The following is a 25,516-nucleotide window of genomic DNA, read 5'->3' as shown; positions in this document are numbered from 1 at the left end:
TATTAACCAAAACTTTGTTTTTCTTAAATCGCTACTCAGTCCAGATTTCTTTTCTCTATCATATATTTAAACCAGTGTTTCAAAATGTGGGCAGCAGACAAATCTCCATCAAAATGGATGTGGAGAAGTTATTAAAAATACTGAGTCCAGTCCCAAACCTACCAAATTTTTGGAACCCCTGATTTAATGGAAATAGGGATTAAGTCAACAGTTGCCCTTTCATTGAGAAGAGTCTGGGCTGAATCCCATTAATGGTAGCAGGCCATCAGGTCTGGCTTTGATCTGTCTTGCCTTATGGTTTGCCCTCACTGCAGGAGTCAAATGGGCTGGTAAAATAGTACAAATGGTGCCCCCATTTACTCAACCCCAATAGAAGCCAAAGAACATTCAATGAAAAGAACAATGTGCTTGCCACTTTGTAGACAAACATGAACCCAGCTTAGCTTTAAGGACTGTAGCTGTTGGAAAACACCATCTCCTGGGCAGCTGCTTTGGCTACTGTCCCCAATTAACTTAGCAGAGTCTCAAAAATAGAAGGCAGCCTCTGTTCTGTTATATAATAAACAGTTCTTTATTTGAAATGACAATATTTACTTTTCCTATAGTGAACTCCAGCAGCCTACTAGGCAGTGGGCAAACAGTAGAAATGCCTAAAATGGAAATTTGAGAAAGCAGTTTAGCTAGTACAGTTTACTCTAACTTTCTACTTTACCAACAAGTAATTGGAAGATCCTCTCCATGTTTCTCTCATATGGATCATGGATTCCATGTGACTTTGTTACCACCATGCATATCTTTCTTGTTTTGTTGAGTCTTGAAACATGCAAAACAGATGTGATGTAGTGAGTTCTCCAATACTCAAGTGTTTAAGCAGAGGTGAGGGTCGTCCATCAAGAATGTTTTTGGAGGGATTCTACTTAGTGTGGCAGGTTTATCCAGTGACTTCTTGGCCTTTCCCAACAGCAAAGAGTCTGGTGACTATGTTTCCAAAGGGAGAAAATAATAAGCTGTGATTATTAACCATCTTGGGTATTTAATCTCCCTCTCATAAGCAAGAAGCTGTGATTTATGTGATTGTGTTCTTTATTGTAAAAACCCTTTGTATACCTTTTTAAGCAACAAATGACCATTATTTGCAGTGTAGACAACACTTTTAACTTCCTCTTAGATTTTATTTTCCATTCCTTTTATTATATTGTGGCAATGCTCCAGAACATCTCCATTTCTTGCAAATCTTTGGGGAGAGGGGCTCAATTGGGTTACACTATTCTAAAGGTGTCATGCACATTGAGAAATGTTTAAAAAACCTTTTGGTTTCTAAGGTGGTACTCAGGAGGCAATACTGTTCTTTGGCCAATGAGATTTATTTAATTTTTGTGGCTGGTGCTTGGATTGTCTTCAGAGATTTTTCTTTCTTGTCTCATTCTCCTTGTCTGATGTCACTTCCCTGCTAATGCATTCAGCAGAAGCAAACACTGGAAGAGGACAAACTATTTCCTATTTCTTATCTAGTTATTAGTTAGAAACATTTTAATTCCTACAAAATCCTTCAGAAACCCAAAGATCCCACCCCCCAAGTAAAAAACCTAATCTAAAAATTCTCTTTCCAAATCATACAAAGTAGAGACTTCCCTGGTAGTCCAGTGGTTGAGACTCCGTGCTCCCAATGCAGGGGGCCTGAGTTCGATCCCTGGTCAGGGAACTAGATCCCACATGCCACAACTAAGAGCCTGCATGCCACAACTAAAAGGTCCTGCATGCCGCAACTAAAGATTCCACATGCTGCAACTAAAACCCGGTGCAGCCAAATAAATAAATATATTTTTAAAAATCATACAAAATAAATTTCTGGTTAGGTCAAAATTTGGAGTTTAAATTTTATTCCTACTGATAGGACATCCCTTTTTTACGTTCCTACACAGAGTGATTGTTTACTCTCAAAGGAGAGCCCACTAACCAGTTGCATTAAAATTACTTGAGGTGCGTGTTAAAATGCAGATTCCAGGATCCCACTTTAAACCTAGGGAATCAAAAATTCTGGGGGGTTGGGCCACGGTATTTTTACAAGTGCCTCACGTCATTTGCATGCCCACCAAACTTCGTGATAACACTGCCCTTAAGACAAGCCAAATCCTTAATTTTCTGGAATTCCTAGTATTTCTTCTCCTAACTAAACCAAAGAAAGAATTGTAAGCATTGAAAATACAGGCCAAATCTTGTCATAGAATATGTATTCTATTGTAACCCTGTTTATGAACACTTAATAGCTTCTCTGTGGAACAGTTAAGCTGTAGTAATTACCTCAGAGTTCTGTAATCTGTATGTCTCCTCCCACATGACATTTGCACCAAGACTATGGCTTATTTCTAGACAGGATGGAAGAACTACCAGACCTGTGTGGACTGTGCCACTTCATGTTACATTTTCTTTTTCTTAGTGATTTAAAGACATTTATGAAATTTCTCACAAATCTTGAACCTGAATTATAGAATCTAACTTAAGGAGGATAAAATTTTACAAGGACTCACTAAATCAGAATCATTTGAATCTGATCTCTTTATGGAAAATTGCTTTTTAGATAAATTGGAAAGGATCTGGGATTCAAAGTTCTTTTTTAAATTGAAGTGTAGTTGATTTACAATATTATATTAGTTTCAGGTGTAAAATATAGTGATTCAATATTTTTATAAATTATACTCCATTCAAAGTTATTACAAAATAATGACTATATTTCTCTGTGCTGTATAATATATCCTTATTGCTTATTTATTTTATTGGGAGTCATAGTTCTTATCCCCAAACTGCCTCTGAATTATAATTCCGTGTGCAAATTGTACAACCTCTCTGCCATATTTTTGTAATAGGAATAATCTCTCTTTGCAATAAGAATAATACTGAGAAGTTGAGAAAGTTCTGAGAAGATGAATGAGATCAGGCTTGTAAAATGTTAAAGGTTTCTGAGTGAAGGATCCTATAAAAAGTGTAAATTATTAGTATTCCTTTTATGGGCCTTTAATGAGTTATTGACCTGTCAGTGATGAATCTGCCTCTTGAAATATTTCACTTTTTGTTTTTTAGGCTTACTGGAGTAACACAATCTGCCCTTAAATTTTCCTGGAGTATTTTTGGGAGCTTTAAAATTTAGTCAAAAACAAAAAAAGCAACAATACCTCTCTCCCAAACACATGTGCACTCCCTGAGACTACAGTGTGCATCTTTATCTTGACTTACTAATGACTAGATCGATTGAACTTAAACAATTTGGGTCCTCAAAGCCTCAAATGCTTTGGGTTAGCTAAAGTATCACAAGGTCTACTAGCTTATTAGCAGTAAACGCTAGTGTAGGAAAGTGATTAGAAATAAATTATTTACTTGATGTCACTCTTGGTTGTGAAATTATTCTACCCATCTATAGTTTCAGTTATCATGCAAACTGCTCTTTTAAATTTTTGCTCATCCAAAATTAAGGATTTTTGAAAAATCTAACTAGAGACAAAGCAAAAGCAACACATATCTGCATATCACAATCATTAAACTCCTTAGTAACCAGGAACGCCTAGTTGGCTCAAGAGGGTATTTGAAGATTGTTTCAGCGTTTTCAATTTGCAAAGTAGGAGAAGGAATTTTAAAAGATCATTGAGGGGCTTCACTGGTGGCACAGTGGTTGCGAGTCCGCCTGCCGATGCAAGAGACACGGGTTCGTGCCCTGGTCGGGAAAGATCCCACATGCCGCGTAGCGGCTGGGCCCGTGAGCCATGGCCGCTGGGCCTGCGCGTCTGGAGCCTGTGCTCCGCAACGGGAGAGGCCACAACAGTGAGAGGCCCGCGTAGCACAAAAAAAAAAAAAAAAAAAAAAAAAAAAAAATCATTGAGTCTACTGGTTGAAGCTGATCACACTTTGTTGTCTTATTTAATAAAGTTTATCTTATAAGTACAAAATATATCACTTTTATGTAGCAGAAAAAAGCTGAAAAAAAAAAAAACACCACCAAAATCTGGGATATATAAACAGATAAAATGGGTTGGCAGACATAAAGAAAAGTGAGGGACTTCCCTGGTGGCAGAGTGGTTAAGAATCCGCCTGCCAATGCAGGGGACCTGGGTTTGATCCCTGGTCTGGGAAGATCCCATATGCCGTGGAGCAACTGGGCCCGTGCGCCACAACTACTGAGCCTGCACTCTACAGCCTGCGAGCCACAACTACTGAGCCCGTGTGCCACAACTACTGAAGCCTATGCACCTAGAGCCCGTGCTCTGCAAAGAGAAGACACTGCAATGAGAAGCACGCACACCACAACTAGAGAAAGCCTGCGCACAGCAATGAAGACCCAATGCAGCCAAAAATAAATAAATAAAATTTTTTTTTAAAAAGTGAGGAATACATGAAATGGTGTGCTGAGGCTGCTCTTCTTGGATAGTAGGTCCAGAAGGTAAAAAAGTTTCTGGAACTGAATAAATGACAAATTACTATTGAGAAGTTCCTTGCAGAGTGACGTGAAAGAAAAATATTTATATCCATATTGACAGTGACAAAGAGATCTGGGGATAGTTCAGTGGCTTGGGTTTGACTGACATCACTTCTTGAACAAATTTGAGGTTTAAACATTCACAAATGTTCCTAATATTTTTTGAACAAGGAAGTGAGATATTAGCACTTTTTTTTCAGTGCTATATCTACCATTATAGCATCTGTCAGCCTTAACTTTAAACCTTATAGAAGAATCAGCATATTCTGATTTGAGAGTTTCCCCCACATGGTAAAAATAAAATGTGAAATTTCAGTAAATGGCATGAAAAATTTTCGTAGTACCAGCAAGTTTTCAGAAACTAGAGCTTTTACATAATATGGAAGTTTTAATGTTTTGAAGGTTCAGTAAATTATGTAGTATACAAAAGTGAAGTCTAAATTACCCACTCAGAAGCGTAACCCTAGAGCCCACATGTCTGGATCCATGTATGCAGATGGACAGATACACTTCATTTCTCCTGGGAAGTTGAGTTCTAAAAAGCTATCACTCAGAACAGACGGTTTTATGATTGCATGAAAAGAAAAGGAAAGATGACAAAGTTGCTGTAAAAATGAAAGGCCTTTTGGTGTATTAACAGCTGAAAACATTACAGCTTAAATGAAGATGTGAAAAAAACTCAGCTTAAAACTGCAAATTAAAAAAAAAAACTTATGCAGGCTTGAAGCATATGGACACCCACCCAGTTTGCAAAGAGGGCAATGGGAGGCCCAGACTTTAGCTTATTAAAGATGACCTTTCCCCTCTCTAAAATTTCAAAGCTGACGTTTCAAGTGCTGAGCAGACTGTGTGCCATATGTAACATGACCTCAGCCCCACTCTGCCCGAGCACTGATGGCATCACTAATGAGAGGTGAAAGGTCCTTTTCTTGCAGCTTTTTCAGAAACCCACCAACTCTTGCCTGTGAAGTAAGGCTCCTCCCTCCCCTCACCCCTTGATTTCAGGAGAACTGCATTTAATACACAGCCTCAAAACACTTTTATTACCGGTCGATTTCCTTATAGCCACAGCCAAATGGCAGGATGTACAATCACATGCAGAAGAAAATATTTATTTTGACTCACAAGGCAAAGGGATTAAGAGAACATTGTATTAACCTTGCCTTTCATCTATGTTTTAAAGGGAAATTCTCCAGAGGCGTCAATTGAAGTTCTACTTTTTTTTTATAAAGAGTATCAAAGACTTTTAGGAGACCAGGTGTGTGTTTATCCGAGGGGAGGAGAGAAAGGGAAGAAACTATATTAGGGGGAAAGGCAGCTTTCACAAAGCTGCCTCAGAGACTGAAAAAGACGTACTTAACAGGAATCTGTTACAGGCATTCCTACCAGCCAGCTCTCTGCTCCCCCCACCCCCGCCTTTTTCCTCCTTGCTGCTTCGAAACAAAATAGCTTCTTTCCAAGCAGGTTGTTATATTCATGGCATGGTCAATTTCCGCTTGCCAAGAAAATATTTAGGCTGATCAAAGAAATTAGAAAATCGGATGAATAGAAACAGACGTTCCCACAAGAGAAGCGTCTCTCAATGTGAAGAGAGGCAGGCGGATTGCAGCCCACCCAGTTACTCCTAGGAAATAGCTCTCTTGCTAAAGGCAGAACTACAGGGACACCTGGATTCTACTGGAAGGCCTATGGAAGAGTCACGACTCCCCAGGAAATTCACATGGGGACTGGAACTTGGGACTCTCCGACGGATGATCGGTTCTAGTATCTATGAGCAAACCTGGAGGGCCTTTAATTACGTTCATTAATACAGAGGGACCTTTCAAAACATGAGATCCTTTTGTTTTGCTTTGACTTGTTTATAATGAGCATGGAGAGACAAGAACACATTATCCTTTGCAAATGATAGAGGAGTTTCTCCTGAATTAATATAAATTCAGTTTTTAGATTTGTGGGTTTGGGTGGGGAACGGTTGATAGCAATTGTCCTCGGGACCCTTTGGTCTCCGAGTGTGCAACCGGGCCAGTCGATAACAGTAAATAAGAGGTTATTCTACCTCTTCCTTGTTCCTGGGCAAGGCGCAGCCAAACCAGGTGAGGCCACTTGCTGCGGCGCTTCGATGGGAAGGATTGGTTGCCGTTGCGGTTTCCTTCCGCAGGACTCTGGAAAACGAAAAGTGGGCTCCGCTCGGGCAAAGGAGATCCAGATTCTCCTCTATCCCTTGCTCGCCTTGGGCACATCGGGGCAGCGCAATCGCCAGTGAAGCGTCGCAGACCTTACCACGACGCCTCCAGTTTTCCAAAGGAGAAAGCGAGGGAGGGATGGCTCTGAAGGAAGGCAACTGTGGGGGGCTCTTTAGGGCCAAAGAAGACTCCCTTCCTGCGAGTTCCGCTTGGGGCAACGCGGCGCTACTAAGGCCGCAGCTGGAGGAGCTGTTGCCAGGCTGTGGGCTGAGAATCCGCTATGCCACCCTTGCCCCTCCCCGCCGCGCGTCCCTCACCCCCGGGGCTCGGCTGGGCAGATTTTCTTTTCCGTTCTTTTCTTTCTTTTTTTGTTTTGTTTCGGTTCCTACCGGCCAGGCATCCTTTGCCAGGAAGACAGCGCCCTCTCTCTCCTCCCACCGTGCCCGCCGCCGGCCTGCACCCCCTCCCAGCTTTGCTGACCTCCCCTCGCCTCCTTCTCGCCCCCGCCCTCCTCAGCCCTGTCCCCTCCTTCCTTACGCCCCTACGCCTCTCGGCCCCCAGAACCACCCAGGGGAACAACCCGAGAGAATGGCTGGCTCCGAAGCCTTCTCAAGTCTGGGCCACTGGGCCGGCTCGGCCCGAGCGCCCAACCTCTGGCTGTAGAACTGGGCGGAGCCGTCCCCGGCGCAGACGCGGCACCCGAGAACTCGAGCGCGGCCCCGGGGAGGGGTTCCTGGCGCGGGTGGCGGGGCGTGGGTTCGCCCGGCTCTCGCAGGCTGGGTACAGCGGGCCGGCGGGCGGGGCCTCGAGTACGCTGCGCGGCGACCTCTCCCCCGCGCCGGCGCACACCTGGCAGAGCAGCTTACCGGGGACCCCAGAATGCTCCGGCGAGATGTTGACGCGGGCCTGCAAGCAGGGTGACGGGTGGGGGTGGCGGGTGAACTTGAGTAGAGGTAAGGAAAACTCCTACAGCCTTGCTCCAAGCCCTAAAAGCTCCCCTCGCGGCCCGCCGGCTGCCTGGAAGCCTCACCCTGCGGGCTTTCAGCAGTGCTGCGCCAAGTACAGCAACGATGTTGGAAATGGTTGCAAAATCCAAGCCCAGACGGGTGGGCGAGACGCGCGGAGGGGCATGCGAGAGTGGGCACCCTCCACCCCTTATTTAATTCTCCACAGCTCAGAGGACTGCTGCTTCAGACAAATGCCGCGTGGCCCATTCGGGAGCAGAGGCAGTCAAGCTTATGTCCACGAAAACCTGGATTCTTTAGAACCCAAACAATGTTCTCGTATGGGAATGAAAAAACATTTTCCATGGCGTGGATTTGCACCGACATAGAGGCCTGAAGTGCTCCCCTTCCCCTCCTAACCGTTCCCGGCGCTCGGGAGCCGCAGGCGGAGTTCGCCTCAAGCTCACCCGGCTGCAGAGCGCAGGCGGCTCCCAGAAATGCACTAATTGAGTCACAAACCACCGGCTGCCCCTAACAAAGCGAACCGTCTCGGCAGCTCAGCGCCCAATTTGTCCACAGCACTTTCTTCCGCAATTCAGAAGCATTATCTTGTTTTTAAAAGTATCGCGGCAGAAACGTGGCAATTATCCTGGGCTCAGGTTACGCTAAATGGCTTTAGGCTGAGAAATGGAAGAATATAAATGCCGCGAAGGTGGTGATCGGTTTTCTGCCGGGCCTGTACGAGGGTAGGGAGGCGAGCGAGAAGATTTCGGCCAGGGAGAGGGAGGTACGGCGCAAGAACCCACTCTTGGTTCTCTTTCCCAATGGCACCAACAAGAAAGAAGTGTTGGGCCTTTATCCCTAGAGGTTAAGGATTCAGAGCGATGATCTCCTTCAGAGATCTGGAGAGAAGGGGTCATATCCCGACAAGACAGGGCCAAGCTTCTGGCCTCGGCTTTGGGTCAGGAACAGGTTGGGAGCTTCAGGCATTGCTGGGATAAGGAAGGGAAGAGAGGTCAAGGGTCAGAGGGAGAGATGAGGAAGAATCCAGTTTCGGGACAACTACACTAAAATTGGAGAGGGAGAATGGCACTGGGAGAAAACAGCCATGAGGAAAGAGGAGCCGGCCCTGATGACTGGGGAGAGGCGTTCACTCCTGAGCGAGGGGCAGGCCTGGCCCGGGAGCCCGGGCGGACGCTGTAGGGTGGGAACCCTGGAGAACTGGAGAGGCCCAGAGACCACGAGGCGTCTCCGCATCAAGGGAACAAACAAACAAACACAGAAAACCTCTAAGAATCTTCATCTCGGTCCACCAGGGTGAGTTTGGGCCTGGAAAATGGGGAGAAAAGAAAAGAGGGAGCAGCGAAAGGCGTTGGGGTGCCAGCTCCCGGCGGGCAGACGCCTTGCTCGCCGCAGCCGCCCAGCCTGTAGTGGTAGCCACGCTGTGCGCGTGTCTCTTTCCCCTTCTGCTCAAACCAGCCCCCACATCTTGAAGTAATCAGCAGCCGAGAAGGGACTCGTCCCCCTGGCATCTCAGGTTAAAGAAGGAGGTCCAGGAAAATGTGGTAGAGCCATTACAAGAAACCCGAGCCGCAGTCATCAGGGACTCCAATTGCCATCGCATTAGGATTGATTAGAGACCAGCAGTACCGTAATGACCCGGAAAGAGGGGCAGCCGGGGATTATTAATATCAGAATGTGGCGGAGAGGGGAGGTGGGTGAAGGGAAGGAGGGAAGAGCAAAGTGAGGAGGGAGAAGTTTTAAGTTACTAGGATTTATATATAAGTTCCGGCTTACCTGAGGAAACCAGATAGTGAATCACGCAAACAATAAATCTAATTGAATCTAAAATTTCACGAAGCCTGATTATTTTGGGGGGGGGGAGGAAATCAATGTGAAAATCAGGCCAACATCTAGTTTTTATAAATACGTGTTTTTATAAACTTATTTTAAGAATCTAAGTGAAGAGATGGGGAGGAATGCTGGATGTTCACTTTCCTTACCAATGGGTCCCTACAAAAAGACTTAGGGAGGGCATTTTTGAGTCATTTTGGGTCTTCTCTCAAGGGCTATGGGGCAAACTCGCAGAGTCTGCAGAGGAATAATAAACCAAATTTTAATTGAAACAGTGATAACTGGGTAGTGATTTTTGCTTTTTGTTTTGTTTGAGACAGGAACGATCAGGATCCCTAAGAGATGTAGAGAAGAGAGTGGTTTGTCTCCTTTCTCGGACTATGAGCCAAAACAAATCAGCCCCTGATGGTCTGGGCTGAAACGCAGCTCACTGGATAATTAACTCCATCTTTGCAGTCCACCCTAACTGTTTATTTAGTGTCACCCTGCATTACCATCACTAGCACTTTCCTCTGAACAGGAGGAGCTGCAGGCTTTCACCTCCCAAAAGGAAATTCTTCTTAGCTTAGACAGATGCAGTATACAGGATGTACATTAGCTGACAAAAAAGTTGATTGGAAATTCAGTGGAAGATAAGAACTCTTGCCCTGAGGTAATATTAATAAAGCAAAAGAGGCAAGAGTGTCTTAGGTTCTTAAGAACAGATTCTTACAACACTCTCCTTCACTTTCCAGAAAGGTGCTTGGCATCTATCTAATGTTGTGTGGTGTCTTCTGACTCAAATCTGGCGGTTGGCAAGTCTCTGGGCCTGAGCCTTCGCAGAGCACAGCTTAGATCTGCCCTCTTCCCCCCAGGTGGCCAACCCACCTTCCTCAGTCCTCCATGGGTGCCCCCACCTCTTTAACCACACCACCACTCAGTGTGGTGGGTCCCCACCAGCTGAGCCAGACGCCCATGCTCAGACTTCAGAGTCTACTCGCCCTTCACTGCCTGGGTGCCCGATATCAGCACAGCACGCTCTGTGAGACCTCACAGCTCCTGGTCCTGGGGAAGCAGGCGCAGGCGCCAATAGTCGTGAGGAAGGAAGAGGAACAAGAGAGAGAAGGAAAAAAGAAAAAGAGAATAGAGGGATCCAGATAGAGAGGAGAGGGTGTGGCGAGAGAGAGAGAGAGAGAGAGAGAGAGAGAGAGAGAGAGAGAGAGAGAGAAACGCGGAGAAGAATGAGAATGAGGCAGCGAGGGAACGAAAGGGACGGAGGGTGAGATGGAGATAAGAGAGAATAAAAGAGAGAATGAAGGAATCAGAGGTTCACACACACAGAATGAATGAGCTTCCTCTTTCAGACTGAAAAGAGAGGATGAGGTAGAAAGAGACACGGAGAGAGACCAGACCTGGGGACACACACAGAGGGAGAGGATAACCTCTCCAAACACACACACTCCAGCACTGTCCTCATCCAATCTGAGTTCCCTCGCGGCGGTGTGTCTCAGCCTTTCTCTCTCCTCTCTCTTCCTTCCCCGACCCCGGAACAATGTGGAGACTGTATTTTCAGGAGCCGCGCGGGGCGGCACGGTTTTTCGCAGCAAGCTGGGCTCGCAGCCCGCTCTGTTTGTCCAGGTGTGGGCAGGGGGCGGCAGCCTCCCGGCGTCTTGGGCTGCCGCTGCGTTTTCGCACCAAGGAAGCGGGAGGCTCTGCTCGCATGTTTCCCGCTTCCAGGAGAAAACTCCCTCCCTACCTCCATACATAAATATATTAAGGGAACAGACAAATCTTCATTGTTCAGAAATAAGCCAAGGAGGCCGGCCGGCTCCCCTTGGCCCGGCCAAGCGAGGCTGGAAGGAAGGGAGGGAGAGAGAGGCGGGGGCCGCGCGGATCCGGTGTCACGTTGCAGATTCCCACTAAAGATAACGAAACGTGATCTATTTTTCAGAACAGCAAGTGGATGGGAAAGAACCTTGACAACACAAAACTCATTTACTAATGGACTGGTTTTGGGTTTCTCTCCTTTGGGTCCGCACATCGCCCTGCCTGAGCCCTCGGCCTATTCAGAGCTCGTGGGGAGCAGCATCCCCCAGGAGGCAGGTGGGCGGCTGCTCGGGTGCCGCGCCGCCATCGGAGCCCGGGATCCCGAGGGTCGAGGGCACCTGGAGTTTCCGACCAAGTAGAGGAAAAAGATGGACGTTGTCACTTCAGCCAGGATTTGGGGAGTCTTCTCACTGCCCCAGAGCGACGACGCTAATTTATTGAAGAGACACCTCCCGAAGCCCTTCCCTTCCAAATATCTTTAGGTAGAGTAGAATCCCCGCTGTCGTTCTTAATGGCAAAGGAATTCCAAGAAAGCCGGCCGGGAGCCTCAAAGCATCTCGCTCCAAGCCAGAAGGGAAACAAGTGGGTCCCAGCCAGAGCTTTTTGAACCAAGGCCTTATGTCAACCTGACCGAGAAACCCCAGCACCAACTGGTGCCTCTGCATTGACCTTTCCATAGACCAGTTGTGCGCACCCGGCCGTTACCTGTACGGAGGGAGGCACAGGAGAGCAGAAGCCTGGTGTTGGGAGCTCCTTTCCAGCCGCGTTACCCTCGGGAGCCGCGAAGCGGCGAGGGCAGCAGCTAGAGTTGCTCGTTGCCTTTAAATCTCCGCCGCATCTCTGTTTTCTTGTGATTTGCGTTGACAGCAAAAGGTTTTAAGTTACTAGAACAACTCAAACCTTTCTGTGTGCGATTTAAAATGGATCATTTGGTTTATGTGGTTTGTAAATTCATGTCATTTTACCTCTTTTAGTGGTTTTCAGTGAAAGGTTCCATTTTGGGAAACCTTATATATCTGAGCCAATAATTAACATTTATAACGATTGGTTCCCCTAACCGAGGGATTGAAATAGCAGGTAGGCTCGTTGGTACAAAGCGAAAGGCACTTTTCCTTTCTAGTCACGCGATCTACTGGATTGAACGCTAGGAGAAAGGCTGGCGGGCCCGGGCACGGCCTCCAAGGACGAGCACCACATCACATCAACCCCGGTGCCCGCAATCGCGGCATCCACACGGTCGTCTTCCCAGTTGTCGCCAACGTCTAGTGCGTCTTGATTCCTTTTGAAGAGAGATGAAAAGAAGTGGGCAGGGAGGTCTGGAGGAAGCCGGAAAAAAGGTGGTCATATTGGTGTCTAATTGTCATCTCTCTGCTCCCTGTAAATCAATACCTGCCCTTATTTGTCCAAGCTGTGCCTCATTTCCTTATACAAAATTGTTAATTATAAAGTACACCCCATACTCAATTTACCGTTTGTCTTTTCAGAGACTTGGTTGTACTTACAGACTCCCGCCCCCCCCCCCACATTCCTCTAACACACACACACATTGTAATTCTGTGCACTCGCTCCAGACTTTAGGGCATTAACTGATTTTTTAGAGCCGAGTTTAAGCCTCTGTTCCAGTCCTCACACAGCTGCCATGTCAATAAGGACTGTTCCAAGCAGAGACGTTCCTTCTGGCAGGACACTGCAGCTCCTCAGGACTTCATCTGAAACATCATGAGCACTAAAATAAGACCGCCAGGGAAAATTACCAGACACATGGGCTTGGGCTCAGCTTTGCCAGGTTTCCAGTTTAGAAAGTAAGTCATTGGGCACACAGTGTGGTAGGGGCTCTTTTGAAATAATATGCACCCATTAAATGCACTTAAAAATAATCCCAAACATATTGAAATATCAGCATCTATTTCCAAGGTCTAATTGCATGGGATACTGCAGGGTTTCAAAGATGCAAAAAGCATTGTTTGGGAGTTCAGCGGAGAAGCAGCTTCATGTCTACTCGGAGCCTCCTGAGAGACAGCTAGGGAGTGGAAACCCTTCATGAGTTTAAGATGTACATTGCAGGGTGCATTGGACTGGGTGCATTATTTTAAAACCATATAAATAATACAAGGGGAAAGAGACACCGTGCTTCTCCTTCTTCCACTCCCACTTATGTCTCAATATGTAAATGGTTCTGCGATGCTGGGCTCTTGCTGATGGAATCAAAACATATTTAAAGAAGATGAGAACCTAGAGTTTGCTCCTTGCATTCACCAAAAGGAGACATTTAAATCAAAAGCATTTTTGAAGTGTACTTAAAATTCTGTTTTGTAGTTATCTAATCAGAGATAAGTATAGTCATAAAGTCACTCTCCTTCCACCGTTTGGCTCCCCTTATCTCCACGCATTGTTCTTATCTCCTGCCAGTCTCAGCTCTGACAATAGATTATCTTTGTTTAGAGACGCTAATTGTTTTCAAAATCTTTTTAATAATTGCTTTGGAACAAGGTGTGCAAATGAGGCTTAAGATAATTACAGCTTCATTTGTTTGTGTAGTTTTAATAAGCATTCTCCACACATACACAAAATAAGAGATGATAGGACTGAAACTGCAAGACATCTCTCATTCCCTGGCAGTAAAATAGGCCAGCATTGCAATCTACACACACACACACACACACACACACACACACACACACACACACACCTCTTTATTTAATCTTCTTGGAGCCGCTGTCGTTCTCGCTTTGAGGGCAGTGTCCCTCTCAGAACAGGGCAAGGATTATGTTACAACCAGAGGGCTATTGGAGCCGGACACAGTTTTATTTAATTTACACCCCATCCAGCGCCTTTCGCGCGAGGTTCCCAAAGCATTTTTGCTAATAGCAAGTAAATCTTCTCGGCATTCCTCGGTAGCAGAGGTGGCCTTGGAAAATGCAACCGCGCTAATGGGGAAACCGAGTCCAGAAGCCTGCCCACTTAAACCATAGAACATTAAGATACCAAATCATAAATGAACCTTCGGCATCTCTATCTGCTCAGCAACTATGCTCTACACAACTCTTTGCGTGGTCCTAAATAGTCGCGGCCTTTTGAGAATGAGGGAAGCGCTATACAGCCGGGAGTATCTGTGCCTTTTGGAGGGAGGTGGGGGCAGGAGGGAAGAGAGGAGGAAATTAGGCTTGGCTCCTGGAGCTGAAGCCAGCCGGGAGAGAAGCCATTCTTCCAGCGGTTGCAGCCCGGAGCACTGGTCTGCTCTTGTATTATTTATCGCGTTCCATAAGCTATTCATCAATCCATTACTTATTCATTCCAACATTAAGGTAATTAAATATGAGCTCACCGGGAAAGGGCAAGTCTGCAAGGGACAGAGACAGGGTATGGAGGGAGAGGAGGCGAATCAGGTCTGGAGTCATTGATTTGTGCAGAGATGTGCGCGGCTGCCCTTAGGTGACACTGCAGAGGGGGCTCACTTTTCAAGGTCCTGACGCGCTCACCCACTCCCACCACCCCCGTCCCCGAGAAGCACCGCTCCCTCCCCCCAGCCCCCCCTCGCTTCCCACCGCTCGCGGTCCCCCTCCTCCCACCACTCCCTATCCCTCGCTGCACAGCCTCGCCCTCCCCGCGCGGGGCGGCGCGGCCTCGCGGCCCGGTCTGGCGGCGCGCGGGCTGGCCAGCCCCGGATAGGCGCCGCCCGCAACCAATCAGCGCGCCGGGGACGCTGCGCGCTTTAAGGCAGCTGCGGGGAGAACAGAAACCAAGTTCCCCGGCAACAAGCAGCATCCACCCGGCGGGAGGCCGGAGCCAGCGAGGCCCGAAAAGCTGCGGAGTGAGCCGGACGCTCCTTGTCCAGCGCGAGTCCTACTTCTCCTCCACTAACTCGGCCGCCCGTCCCCAAGTCTCGACTCGCTTTTTAGCCTTCGCAAAGCCTAGGGAGGGGGTTAGGAGCAGCCGCGCCCCCCTCTCTGCGGCTGCCTCCTCCTGCTTTTTCGGCTTTGCTCCCTGCCGCGTGCGCCAGGGCAGTGCGCCCCGGCAGGCCCCAGCCATGTCGATGCTGCCATCGTTCGGCTTCACGCAGGAGCAAGTGGCGTGCGTATGCGAGGTTTTGCAGCAAGGCGGGAACCTGGAGCGTCTGGGCAGGTTCCTGTGGTCGCTGCCCGCCTGCGACCACCTGCACAAGAACGAAAGCGTGCTCAAGGCCAAGGCCGTGGTCGCCTTCCACCGCGGCAACTTCCGCGAGCTCTACAAGATCCTGGAGAGCCACCAGTTCTCGCCTCACAACCACCCCAAGCTGCAGCAACTGTGGCTGAAGGCGCACTACGTGGAGGCCGAGAAGTTGCGCGGCCGGCCCTTGGGCGCGGTGGGCAAATATCGGGTGCGCCGAAAATTCCCGTTGCCGCGCACCATCTGGGACGGCGAAGAGACCAGCTACTGCTTCAAGGAGAAGTCGCGGGGCGTGCTGCGGGAGTGGTACGCGCATAACCCCTACCCCTCGCCGCGTGAGAAGCGGGAGCTGGCCGAGGCCACCGGCCTCACCACCACCCAAGTCAGCAACTGGTTTAAGAACCGGAGGCAAAGAGACCGGGCCGCCGAGGCCAAGGAAAGGTACGCGGAGTGATTCCCGCTGATCGGGCGACCCCGGGAAGCCTTCCTGTCCCCGCCGCCCCTTCCCGCCCCCGCAGGCACCAGCCACCGTGTCCACCCAGCCGGCCGGAGCCCTCCGCCGGGCGGCGCCCAGGCTTCCGCGGCACTGCGGCGAAAGTTCGTGAACTCTGAGATCGCTTGCTAGGGGTGGGGCGGGGGGGGGCTCATCTGATTTGAGCGTCCGCGCGTGGGTTTCCTTGGATGTGTGTTGGGAAATGTTGGCGCTAGGTTTGTTTTTCATGCCTCCTTGGCTGGCTGGGGCGAGGAGTGGCGGGTGGAGAGTGAGTTTCTAGATCAGCTTAGAAGGGCAGTGTTGATTGGTATCGCGAGGAGAGGAGTTCGGTGGGGCCTGAGGGTCTCGAACCTCTCTCCTCTTGTTCCCGGTGAGGGTGGAGCTGGCCAGAAACTTATTCTCAGCCATCACTCCGCCCCGTCCTTCAATCGCTCTGTCCTGGTAGTCTTCTGGGTGAGAGGTCGCTTAATTCCGCACTAGCTGTACAAAGGGAGGAGTCTTTCAAAAGAAATCCACAGAAAAGAGCTTTGGGAGAGTTGGCGCTGCATTTACTCCCTGGCGCCCCAAGCCCAGAAAAGATTGCTCCTCGTCGGCTCCCTCGAGCCTGGCTGGGAGCCGAGGCTGGTCAGTCTCGCTGTCCGCGCCGCCCCCCCGCCCCCCTCCCCGGGTGAGGAAGGGGTTTCCAGTCGCAGACTTCTCTCGCCCCAGAGCTCAGAAGGCAATATTTTTTTAACCTGTCTGTGCCCCCGCCCTCCTCACGCCAACACACCCGGCCACCTGGCCCGGCTCCACTCGTTTGCTGTTGAGTTTCCGACCGAGATTCGGAAGAGCGTGTGGGAGGCGGCGGCGGCGGCTGAGGCGGTGGGGAGAGCGCTTCGGGGAGCCGGGCAGTTTGGGGGAAACCTAAGCTCCCGAGTCGGCTGGGTTTCTTTTGTTCGCTTCGGAGCCTGGGGGCCGAAGATGTCGCCGCCTTGTTCCCCTCTGGGTGGGAAAGCAGAGTCTGGATAGCTGAAATGGGCTCTCTGGGAGAGACTGCGAAAGATGGGGAGAGAGTTGGGGAGACAGGCGGGCCCCGCGGTGGGGAGGACGGCCGAGCCCTCTGAAGGCAGAAGCGCCAAGGGCTACAAGACCCTGCAGTTCACCAGCACCGAGCGCCCAGACTGAGACCCCGGTTCTTCGCACAGGCTCCGGCTGTGCGGGGTCGCGAAGTTGCCCTGTGGGGAATGGGTGCGCGGGTGTGGATGCCCGCAGGGAGTCTGAGAGAGGGCTGTGAGGGACTGCGGGCTGAGCGAGTAACACGGAGACAGGGACAGTACAGTTCCAGGTAGATGTTAGTTTCAAAAAGGCCGTCCTTTAAGCCAGGCCCGAGGGCCCACTCCCTGATGAAATCGGAGAGACTGGCTGCGCTCCCTGTGTTTACTCAGGTCACTGGGCCGCTCTGGACACCACTTCCCATGACCTGTCCTGTGTCTCTGAGACCACAACCTCCGGGCAGGGGCAGGGAAACTCGGCGGTTAATCGTTTCCTCAGATGGGAACAGGACAATTGACTTGATTCACCACCAAACATCTGTTCATTGGGTGCTGTTCGTCCCCCGATCATTTTCTTCATCACCAACAATCATTTGTTGGAAGATTTTCAAATTTCATTACTTCTAAATGTGGTACTTGTTGATAGGTATTTAAAAATAACTGGTTGAACAAAAATTTAAAAATAATTTTTATGTTTCAAATAAGCCCTGCTGATCTGGCTTTCTATAATCTGGGAGAGGAAGGGACCTGGCTCCCCAGGAGCTCTGTCCGTAGCTCCCCATTTCTCAAGTCTCTTCTGCCTCTTCATTTCCCCTAGGACCGTTGGGGATGGGTGAGAGGGCAGAGCTTCTCCATTTGGGTCAATGACTGATTGCACAATGGCCCTTTCCTCCTTCCAGCTCCCCTCCCTCCATCTCACACTTTTTTTTAACTTACTTTTTTTTTTTTTTTTTAACCATATGGTGTTGTCCTCTATTTCTTAGGGAGAACACTGAAAACAATAACTCCTCCTCCAACAAGCAGAATCAACTCTCTCCTCTGGAAGGGGGCAAGCCGCTCATGTCCAGCTCAGAAGAAGAATTCTCACCTCCCCAAAGTCCAGACCAGAACTCGGTCCTTCTGCTGCAGGGCAATATGAGCCACGCCAGGAGCTCAAACTATTCTCTCCCAGGTTTAACCGCCTCTCAGCCCACCCACGGCCTGCAAGCCCACCAGCATCAGCTCCAGGACTCTCTGCTGGGCCCCCTCACCTCCAGTCTGGTGGACTTGGGGTCCTAAGGGGGAGGGATTGGGGCCTCGAAGCAGCGACTAGGGACACTTGTAAATAGAAATCAGGAACATTTTTGCAGCTTGTTTCTGGGGTTCTTTGCGCATAAAGGAATGGTGGACTTTCACAAATATCTTTTTAAAAATTCAAACCCAACAGCAATCTCAAGCTCAGTGCCCTCTTCTCTCCAACTCTTTCCACTTTTGCATTATTTCCCCTCCCAGTGTGGAGATCAGGGAAAAGGAAAAAAAAAAACAACCCAAACAAACAAAAATATCCAGTCACCCAGTCTTGGTTCTGGGCAACCCGTGTTCCTGCTTCAGTAGCCTTTCTTTTTTCTTTTTCTTTTTTTCAATGAATGGGAATTACAAAATCAACTGGATTTTAATTATTTCATTTTAATTTATTTATGGAAAAATGTTTTGAGAAGAGGAAAAGGAAATGAAAATGAGAGAGAGAGACAGAGAGAGAGGAGATCAAGATAGTGAAAAGATCCTCCAGCCTGGGAGGAACTGGTTGCATTCTTAAGGTGAATAGGAAAAATATGATCTTATAACTTTTTTTTGATGGGGAAAATTAAGTTTACATTTTCATATTTAGTGTTAAACAATTTTATGTAGATTAAAATGAAAGAACAGTATTAGGGGAAAAAACAAGTGCCTAAATGTCTTAATGCTCTCTATGTGAGGCAGTTAGAAATAGAAGTGACCATTAGTAATACAAATACTTCTGTCAAATTTAGTGGGGGTTTTTGGTTGTTGTTTGTTTTCTTGGGTTTTTTTATGGCAAACTTTAAAAATGTACCAGTGTGAAAAAACACTTTCCTGAATGCCATTACTTCTCATGCCCTTGAAGCTTTCTTATCTGTAGCCTACTCCTGTTAAGGGTTTCTCCTGTTCCTAGTTTCTAGCTTGCAAAAATAGGTAACAAATCTAGCAACCTGGTATTTGTTACTAAAACAGCATGTGTTTTCAGGTTTCTTTTCTATTGTACCTAAACCAGTCTAAATTAAAACTTAGTAGAACACCAGGAGTACTGATTCTGTTTCTGAAAGGTGAGTTGTGTATTGCTGTCATTGGGCCCCCCCCCTTTTTTAAACGAATAGTTTTCTTGCTTTCTTACTTAATGGTGGTTATGAATTGCAGGGTACTTTGAAGGCCATCCCCTGAACCAAGAGTGGTGACTGAGTTAATTATATGACAGAAAAAGAGTGAATTTAGCTTTGGGGTATTTATTTATTTTTTTATTATTTAGAGATGCAGTTTTGTTTACCACTAGCTCTTCTCCACATCATTCGTATGTTAGCTCTTTTGTATTATTAACAAATTTATGACAAGACTGTGAAAGTAAAATAATTTATCTGCTTGGGGGGAAAAAAAAAGGGAACTTGTACAAGGATAGCAACATTGTGAATTACTCTGTACAAATAGAAAGCAGACCAACAGGACAGGAGTTCTTTGCGGTGCTGCCTGATAGTGTCCAGAAAAATCTCAGTAATCATGTAGGCTCCAAATTATTTTTGCCTGGGGCAAAAATGATGTATCTTTGTATTTAGCTTTTAAAATTAGTGAAACAAATGGCATTATTTATTAAAATTCTACTCAGGATAACAGGATTGGCTTGCTTGTGCTTTGTAAAATATTACTCCCCAGAGGAAGTCTATTTTCTGACATGACAGTTTCATAATTTTGATTTTTATCCATCTGTGTCACCATTAATATATTCATTTCTTTCTTACTCTTTCCTATCTTTCCTGTCCTGATCTAGAAGTGGGGGTGGGAGATGGGGAGATTAAGGCCTTCTTATTATGCGTTTTTGTTTTTTTTTAAATGCTAAATGGCTGTGACTGAGTTCCAGGGAGAAAGGGTCACTGTACTTAACTGTAGTCACTTTTACTTATAAAGTCATTTTTCCCCTCAGTGATGGACAGATGTTCACACAGCCGCTCAGAGACCATCCTTTGGATTGGGAGCTCAGGGTCCCAATCTCCCTTGTTAGTGTTTTGGATCATTAAGTTGGTGTTTATTTAAGTCACTAGGGTGTTTATTCTCCACGTCTTGGGCCACGGAGAAATGCCACCCTCTGCAGGAGGGGCTCTCACAGGGGATCTCCTCGCATTCTTCACATTCACTCCCCAAAACAAACACCCTGCACAAAGATAGCTTTCAATGACCCTGACAGGCTTCAAAGGACACCGCGGAAATCTCCCTGAAAAATAGGAAGGGCCAATTACTTTAATTTCTTACATGCCCTCTCTTCCTACCCAGATGACTAACCCCCCACTCTTCCAGCTCTGTTTAGTATAATTTCAGACTCGTGGAAGTTCTGTCTCCCTGGGCACCCCGGCCCCGTTCCTGCTCCCTTGGTTGGTGAATCTTGGAAATGTCTGCAAATCTGGCAAGGAGCAGAGTGGGCCGGTCCTGTAAAAGCCCCTGTGATTACTGCTTGTAAACTCGTTAAAAGGACAATTTTCTGTCACAGTCATAAACTCTTTGTAAAATCCCTGGCATTCGATCCAGAGTGCGCAAATTCCAGATGTGTTTAATAAGAAATTGCACAATGTGCCTCCCTCGCCATCCTCCTCTCAGTCTGGCTAAACCAGGGACAAGCCGGAGGAAGCGAGAAAGCTGAATATTGCTTTGAGTTTTCTTGGCAATCATTTTAGAGCAATCATTAGGGGGAACTAACCATATATTTTTTTTCCTCGAGGAAATCTTCAAGGACCTGCTGTTAAGGGACCTCTAATTTACCTTCTCGGCTTCACAGTTTAACTGAATCAAAAGCCACTTTTCGATTTGTCCTTTACAGATTTCATAAGGAGAGCCCAAAGTAATGAACGACGGCTTATAAATAGTTTTTAGGATGAAACCTTTCAGAATTTCATCAAGTAAAATGAAAACAATAACATATTAGGGCGATTTTTAAATTTTTTACGTTTTAGATCTGAACACAGGATTGTTCGGGTCCCCACTGCCTGCTTGCCTTGACCTCTTGGCTGAGAACGAAGCTTCCTTAAATGCTCGGGAGGCCAAGGGGCTTGGCCGACGGTTCCTGAATTTGGCTTAGCAGGTAGGGACTCAAGAGTCCCCAAAGCACCACGAGCTGCGGGCAGGGAGAAAGAGGCCGCTGAGGCCGGGCACCGCCGGTCTTGAACTATTCTCCAGGCAGGACAGGTTGGGCTTGACCCCGAGATGAAGCGGAAGCTTCCAGGAAGAGGCAGTGGCATTGGTGCTTGTGGGCGAACTCTGAGTTTGCTGAGCAGTGACCCTTGTCACGCCGCTCTCCCCCGCACCCTGAGGGCGAGTCGGGCACCTGGCACTGACCCCGCACGGAACGGCTGTTCCTCTGCTCCGCCGCAGCCTCCGCGCCTGCAGCGGCGGCTGCGGCTGGAGGGGGCTTCACTCCTACCGCCTCCCCCGCCTGGAGGTCTTTGGTCAAGTCTGCAAGCAGAACTCCAGGTTAGGGAGCCAGAGGCTTCCGTTCCGCGCGTCTCCGGCTGCAGAAAACTGGAGGAGCTGCTCCTGCCACTCTGCCCTCCCAAGGCGCGGGAAATCGGGGCGCCGCTGCTCTCCGCCCCCGGACCCGGGTGGAGCCGCTTCACCGTTTCATGGAGAATCGCGCGCGTCCCGGGAGCCGCATCACTGCGCAGCTCCAGGCTCGGGGCCTGGTGGCCCGGCCTGCGGAGCCCCTGAGGCTGGCCTCTAAGGTCCAGACCATGGAGGAGGCAAAGGCCTGAGCTTCGGGGGACAACGCAGCTGCCGTGGCCTTGGGCACCCCGGAGCCACCTCCCAAGCTCAAGTCGCATCTCGCTCTTTGAATTAAGGAGCTAAGTTCCGGGCGAGGCACGTGAGCCACGCGGGAAGCGCTACCGCTGGGTTGGATCAGGCCCAGTGGCAGAGGGATGAAGCGGTCTTGGCCACTCGCGGCTCCCGGGCCAGGCGGCAGGTGGGAGCGTTCCCTGGTTCTCAGACGCGAGGGCAGCCGGCTCAGGCCCAAGAGCCTGGTCGGGAGGCGGCCTAGGCCCGGCCGCCCTTCCTACTTCAGGTATGGCCCGTTTCCTTTGCTTCCTGCGGCCTGGGTCTTGGCCCTCGGACCTGGGCCCATCACCCGCGCGCTCGGCGGAGGGGTGCCAGCCACAGAGGGCACCCCTTCCCTGGCTTGTCGTTAGAACTTCAACGGTGGCCGAGGAGAGCGGCCCGGGTTTCTAGAGTCTCGGCAGGACCGGGCGGCAGCTCGGCTTCCATCGCTGGGCCTGGTCCGGCGTTTCCCCCTAGCCCGTGGCCCTGGGGCGAGGAGCGGCCTCCTCCCCACGCACCTCCCGGGTCCCCAGCAGGGAGGCCCCGGCCGAGGCCCGCAGCGCGCTTCGGGCTGGGCTGTCGCGGCGCACACTTTGCCCTTCTTTGGTGGGGCAGGTGGTGTTGACAGAACAGGTGGGTCAGGGTTAAGTTGAGGAGAGTGGCTGGTGGCCCACGCGCTCTCTCTACGTTATTTCTTCTTTTTTTTCTGAGCTTTTCCCAGGAGTAGGAGACTAAAAACACTCCCAGACTACCTCCTCCAAACACCCGAAGCCAGCGGAGCTAGTGTCTGTGCCCACTTAGCCCCCAGGGGCAGTTCGCACCAAGGGTACCCGAGGGCTCAGTTCCTTAGCCCGCAGGTATGCTCCGTGACCTTAGGTGGGGACTTGTGAGCCCCCTCAAGTGACCCCCGCCTTCGTTTCTTCCCTAGTTTGATTGAATCCAATAGCTCCACCTGGCAGATTCTCTAAAGATATGGGTAAGCCAGCCAGGACCGAGAAGTCAAAATCATGGGCGAGTTGTTGGCTTGTCCTCTGCCCAGAAAAAGTGCTGCCCTGGAAAGGCTGCATTTTCTTTAGTGTTTTAATCTGAGTATACACACACAACTTAGTTCCAGCTGATGAAATTGGAAACCTGTTCTCCCACTGAGGATGGCAATCACTGTTTTAGGCGCTGTGGTCCTTTCAGACAGCGAGGAACAACACTGCAGTAGCATTTAAAAACAAAGAGAAAGAGATTGCTTGAGGCGCGTGTATGCCTGTCTCCCATCTGAGTTTCAGCTTCTATCCTTTTAACTTGTTAATGGACAGCTGAGACCCCACTTCTCAGCAGGAAGAGCACAGACACCTTAAGGTTTGCTCTCCTGTGTTGCTTTGCTACCTGGGAGTCTCCCCCCTTCCTTCTTTTGCAAAAGTGCCCACTAATTGTTTTCTTTTGCCATAACGTTGAAGTGTTCTTAAAATCACATTCTTCTCCCCCCACCCCCTCAAACAGGAAAATGCAGAAAGAAAAACTAACTAAAACTAAAACCCCAATCCTGTCTTATCTTTGAAAGAGAAAAGAGTTAACTTAAGTTGTAACACACACTTAAGTGTACCTGAAGTGTCTACCCAATTGTAATTAAAATACAATTAGGTGATATTGGCTGTTCTCTCTTCTTCTGTGCCATTAGTGGTTATCATTAAAAAGACAGATAAGTAGAAAGATAGATTCTGGCCCTTTACTTACTATAATAAGGAGGCATGGAAATTGTATACCAACTCCCTCCATCTGGTCCCCTGTCCTTTCCATCCTCCCTAACTTAGAAGATAAATCTTTTATGGGACTGACATAGGCAGATCCAAATAGAAGCATTAATGGATTAACACAAAGCAAATTTAATTTGCTATATAATTTATTTTAGAATAGGATTTAAAATTGATTACAACTTTTAAAATGCCATGGCTTATTTATAATAGATACATAATTTATTGCTGGGGTGGTGGTTCAGGACCTGAGCTGATATGCACGTGGTATCTTGAAGGAAAACACGGTCCTAGACTACGTATTTTTTTATCTTAAGATTCTTAAAAAGAAACAACAACAACAACTTTAAAATGTTTTTTAACATTTCATAGAGCTGGTCGGTTTGCATCCCTGATACAAAATCTGCAGCTTCCAATCAGCAAGCCTGTAAAACCAACTTTCTAGATGTTTTTTACTTTATATTAAGTATTTTTACAAACTCAACTACATTCCCTGCCCCCTCCCTCCCCTTAAGGCATGGCTTTAGCTGCTTTGCAGCACTTCAGTTCTAAACTGAGCTGCTAGTTATCCAAATGATCTAAATGCCAGGGAAAGGCAATGGGACTGTGAAAAAAAACCCCAAAAACAAACCAAATAAAATCCACATAGCTGTGACATCTTTAGTTGGCTCTCAAACAGATATTATATTTAAACTATAAGCATCAGTATGCAGTAATGTTCCCCTTAACTTTTGCAGCTTTTTGTGTGTGTGGTGGTGGTGGGGACTGGTGTGGTTGGCGGAGGGGAGCAGCAACTTACAGAGCTTGTACAGAAAATGCACATTTTGAGGGTGAGGTGGCATAGTCTGCAGTACCTTGCAAAAGGAAATTTTACCTAAAAGTCAAGGAGGTAGTTACAAGGAAGAAGCATTAGTTCTGCATTTAGGATGTCATGAATATGAAAGTAAGTAACAAGCTTAAAAAAAATTAAGCTAGATAGGTCAGCGTGCCTTTGTATCTATGAAGTGAGAAGAACGTTTAAACAATTGAAGCCTTGTCTGTCTTCAGATATGTGTGGTGAATATTTTCTGTGTGTTGCTGATGCTATATAAACATAACATGCTTCTTCCTAAAGTCAAATTCTTTATTTTAATTGAAGAATAATATTGCTCAGGGCTCTACCTCTGAGTACAAACAGCTAATCTAAGAAAATCAGTTCTGGGAATCTGGAACCAATGGCTGTTTTCAAAATAAACAGACAAAATCTTCATAAAGAAGGCCAGGAGGATTATTTTTACACACAGTATATCTCCTGATTTCTCACCAAGAAAAAAACAAAACAAAAAAACCACCCTTTTATGGAAAAACTAAAAGGCAAAATGACAATGCAGTCCCCTTACCATATTTCTGTTCTTTAAAAATCATTCTGATTTAAGACTCCTAACCTGTCCTGGTTAAATTTTCCAACATTAATATATCTTGGAAGCAAATCTGTATGCACTTTCTCTTTCCCTCTATTAAAAAAGAAATGTTCTAGGGAGGGACAGAGATGTAGGGAAAAGAAAAGTAGAACAAAGTAAAAAATAAGGGTGTAATTTAAAACTTGTATTTATAATATTTAATGAGTAGCAGGTAAACAGTATCCTCACAACAAAGAATACCAATATGCTGCTAACCTTTGTGCTTTTGTTCAACTGAGGCAACTAAGAAAATGAATGAGGGAAAATTTGAAATCATTCGGATTTTCCAATACAGAGCCCAATATGGATGCTCAACAAAGTTGACTTAGGGAAGATTCTGGGGGAGGGG

At 47.7% G+C, this 25,516-nt stretch overlaps 1 protein-coding gene across 1 annotated transcript; it reads left to right on the top strand.

Annotated features, from left to right (window-relative positions):
* The first annotated feature begins 14,972 nt into the window (after positions 1-14,972).
* On the top strand, positions 14,973-21,088 carry SIX1 (SIX homeobox 1). Its single transcript, XM_032623055.1, has 2 exons — positions 14,973-15,839; positions 17,906-21,088. The coding sequence occupies exons 1-2, from the start codon at positions 15,280-15,282 to the stop codon at positions 18,198-18,200; spliced, it is 855 nt and encodes a 284-aa protein (XP_032478946.1). The 5' UTR covers positions 14,973-15,279; the 3' UTR covers positions 18,201-21,088.
* Positions 21,089-25,516: the final 4,428 nt, after the last annotated feature.

Source organism: Phocoena sinus, chromosome 2 (assembly GCF_008692025.1).
Source record: "Phocoena sinus isolate mPhoSin1 chromosome 2, mPhoSin1.pri, whole genome shotgun sequence".
In the NCBI taxonomy this organism is placed as follows: Eukaryota; Metazoa; Chordata; class Mammalia; order Artiodactyla; family Phocoenidae; genus Phocoena; species Phocoena sinus.
This window is presented reverse-complemented; position numbering and strand designations above follow the sequence as displayed.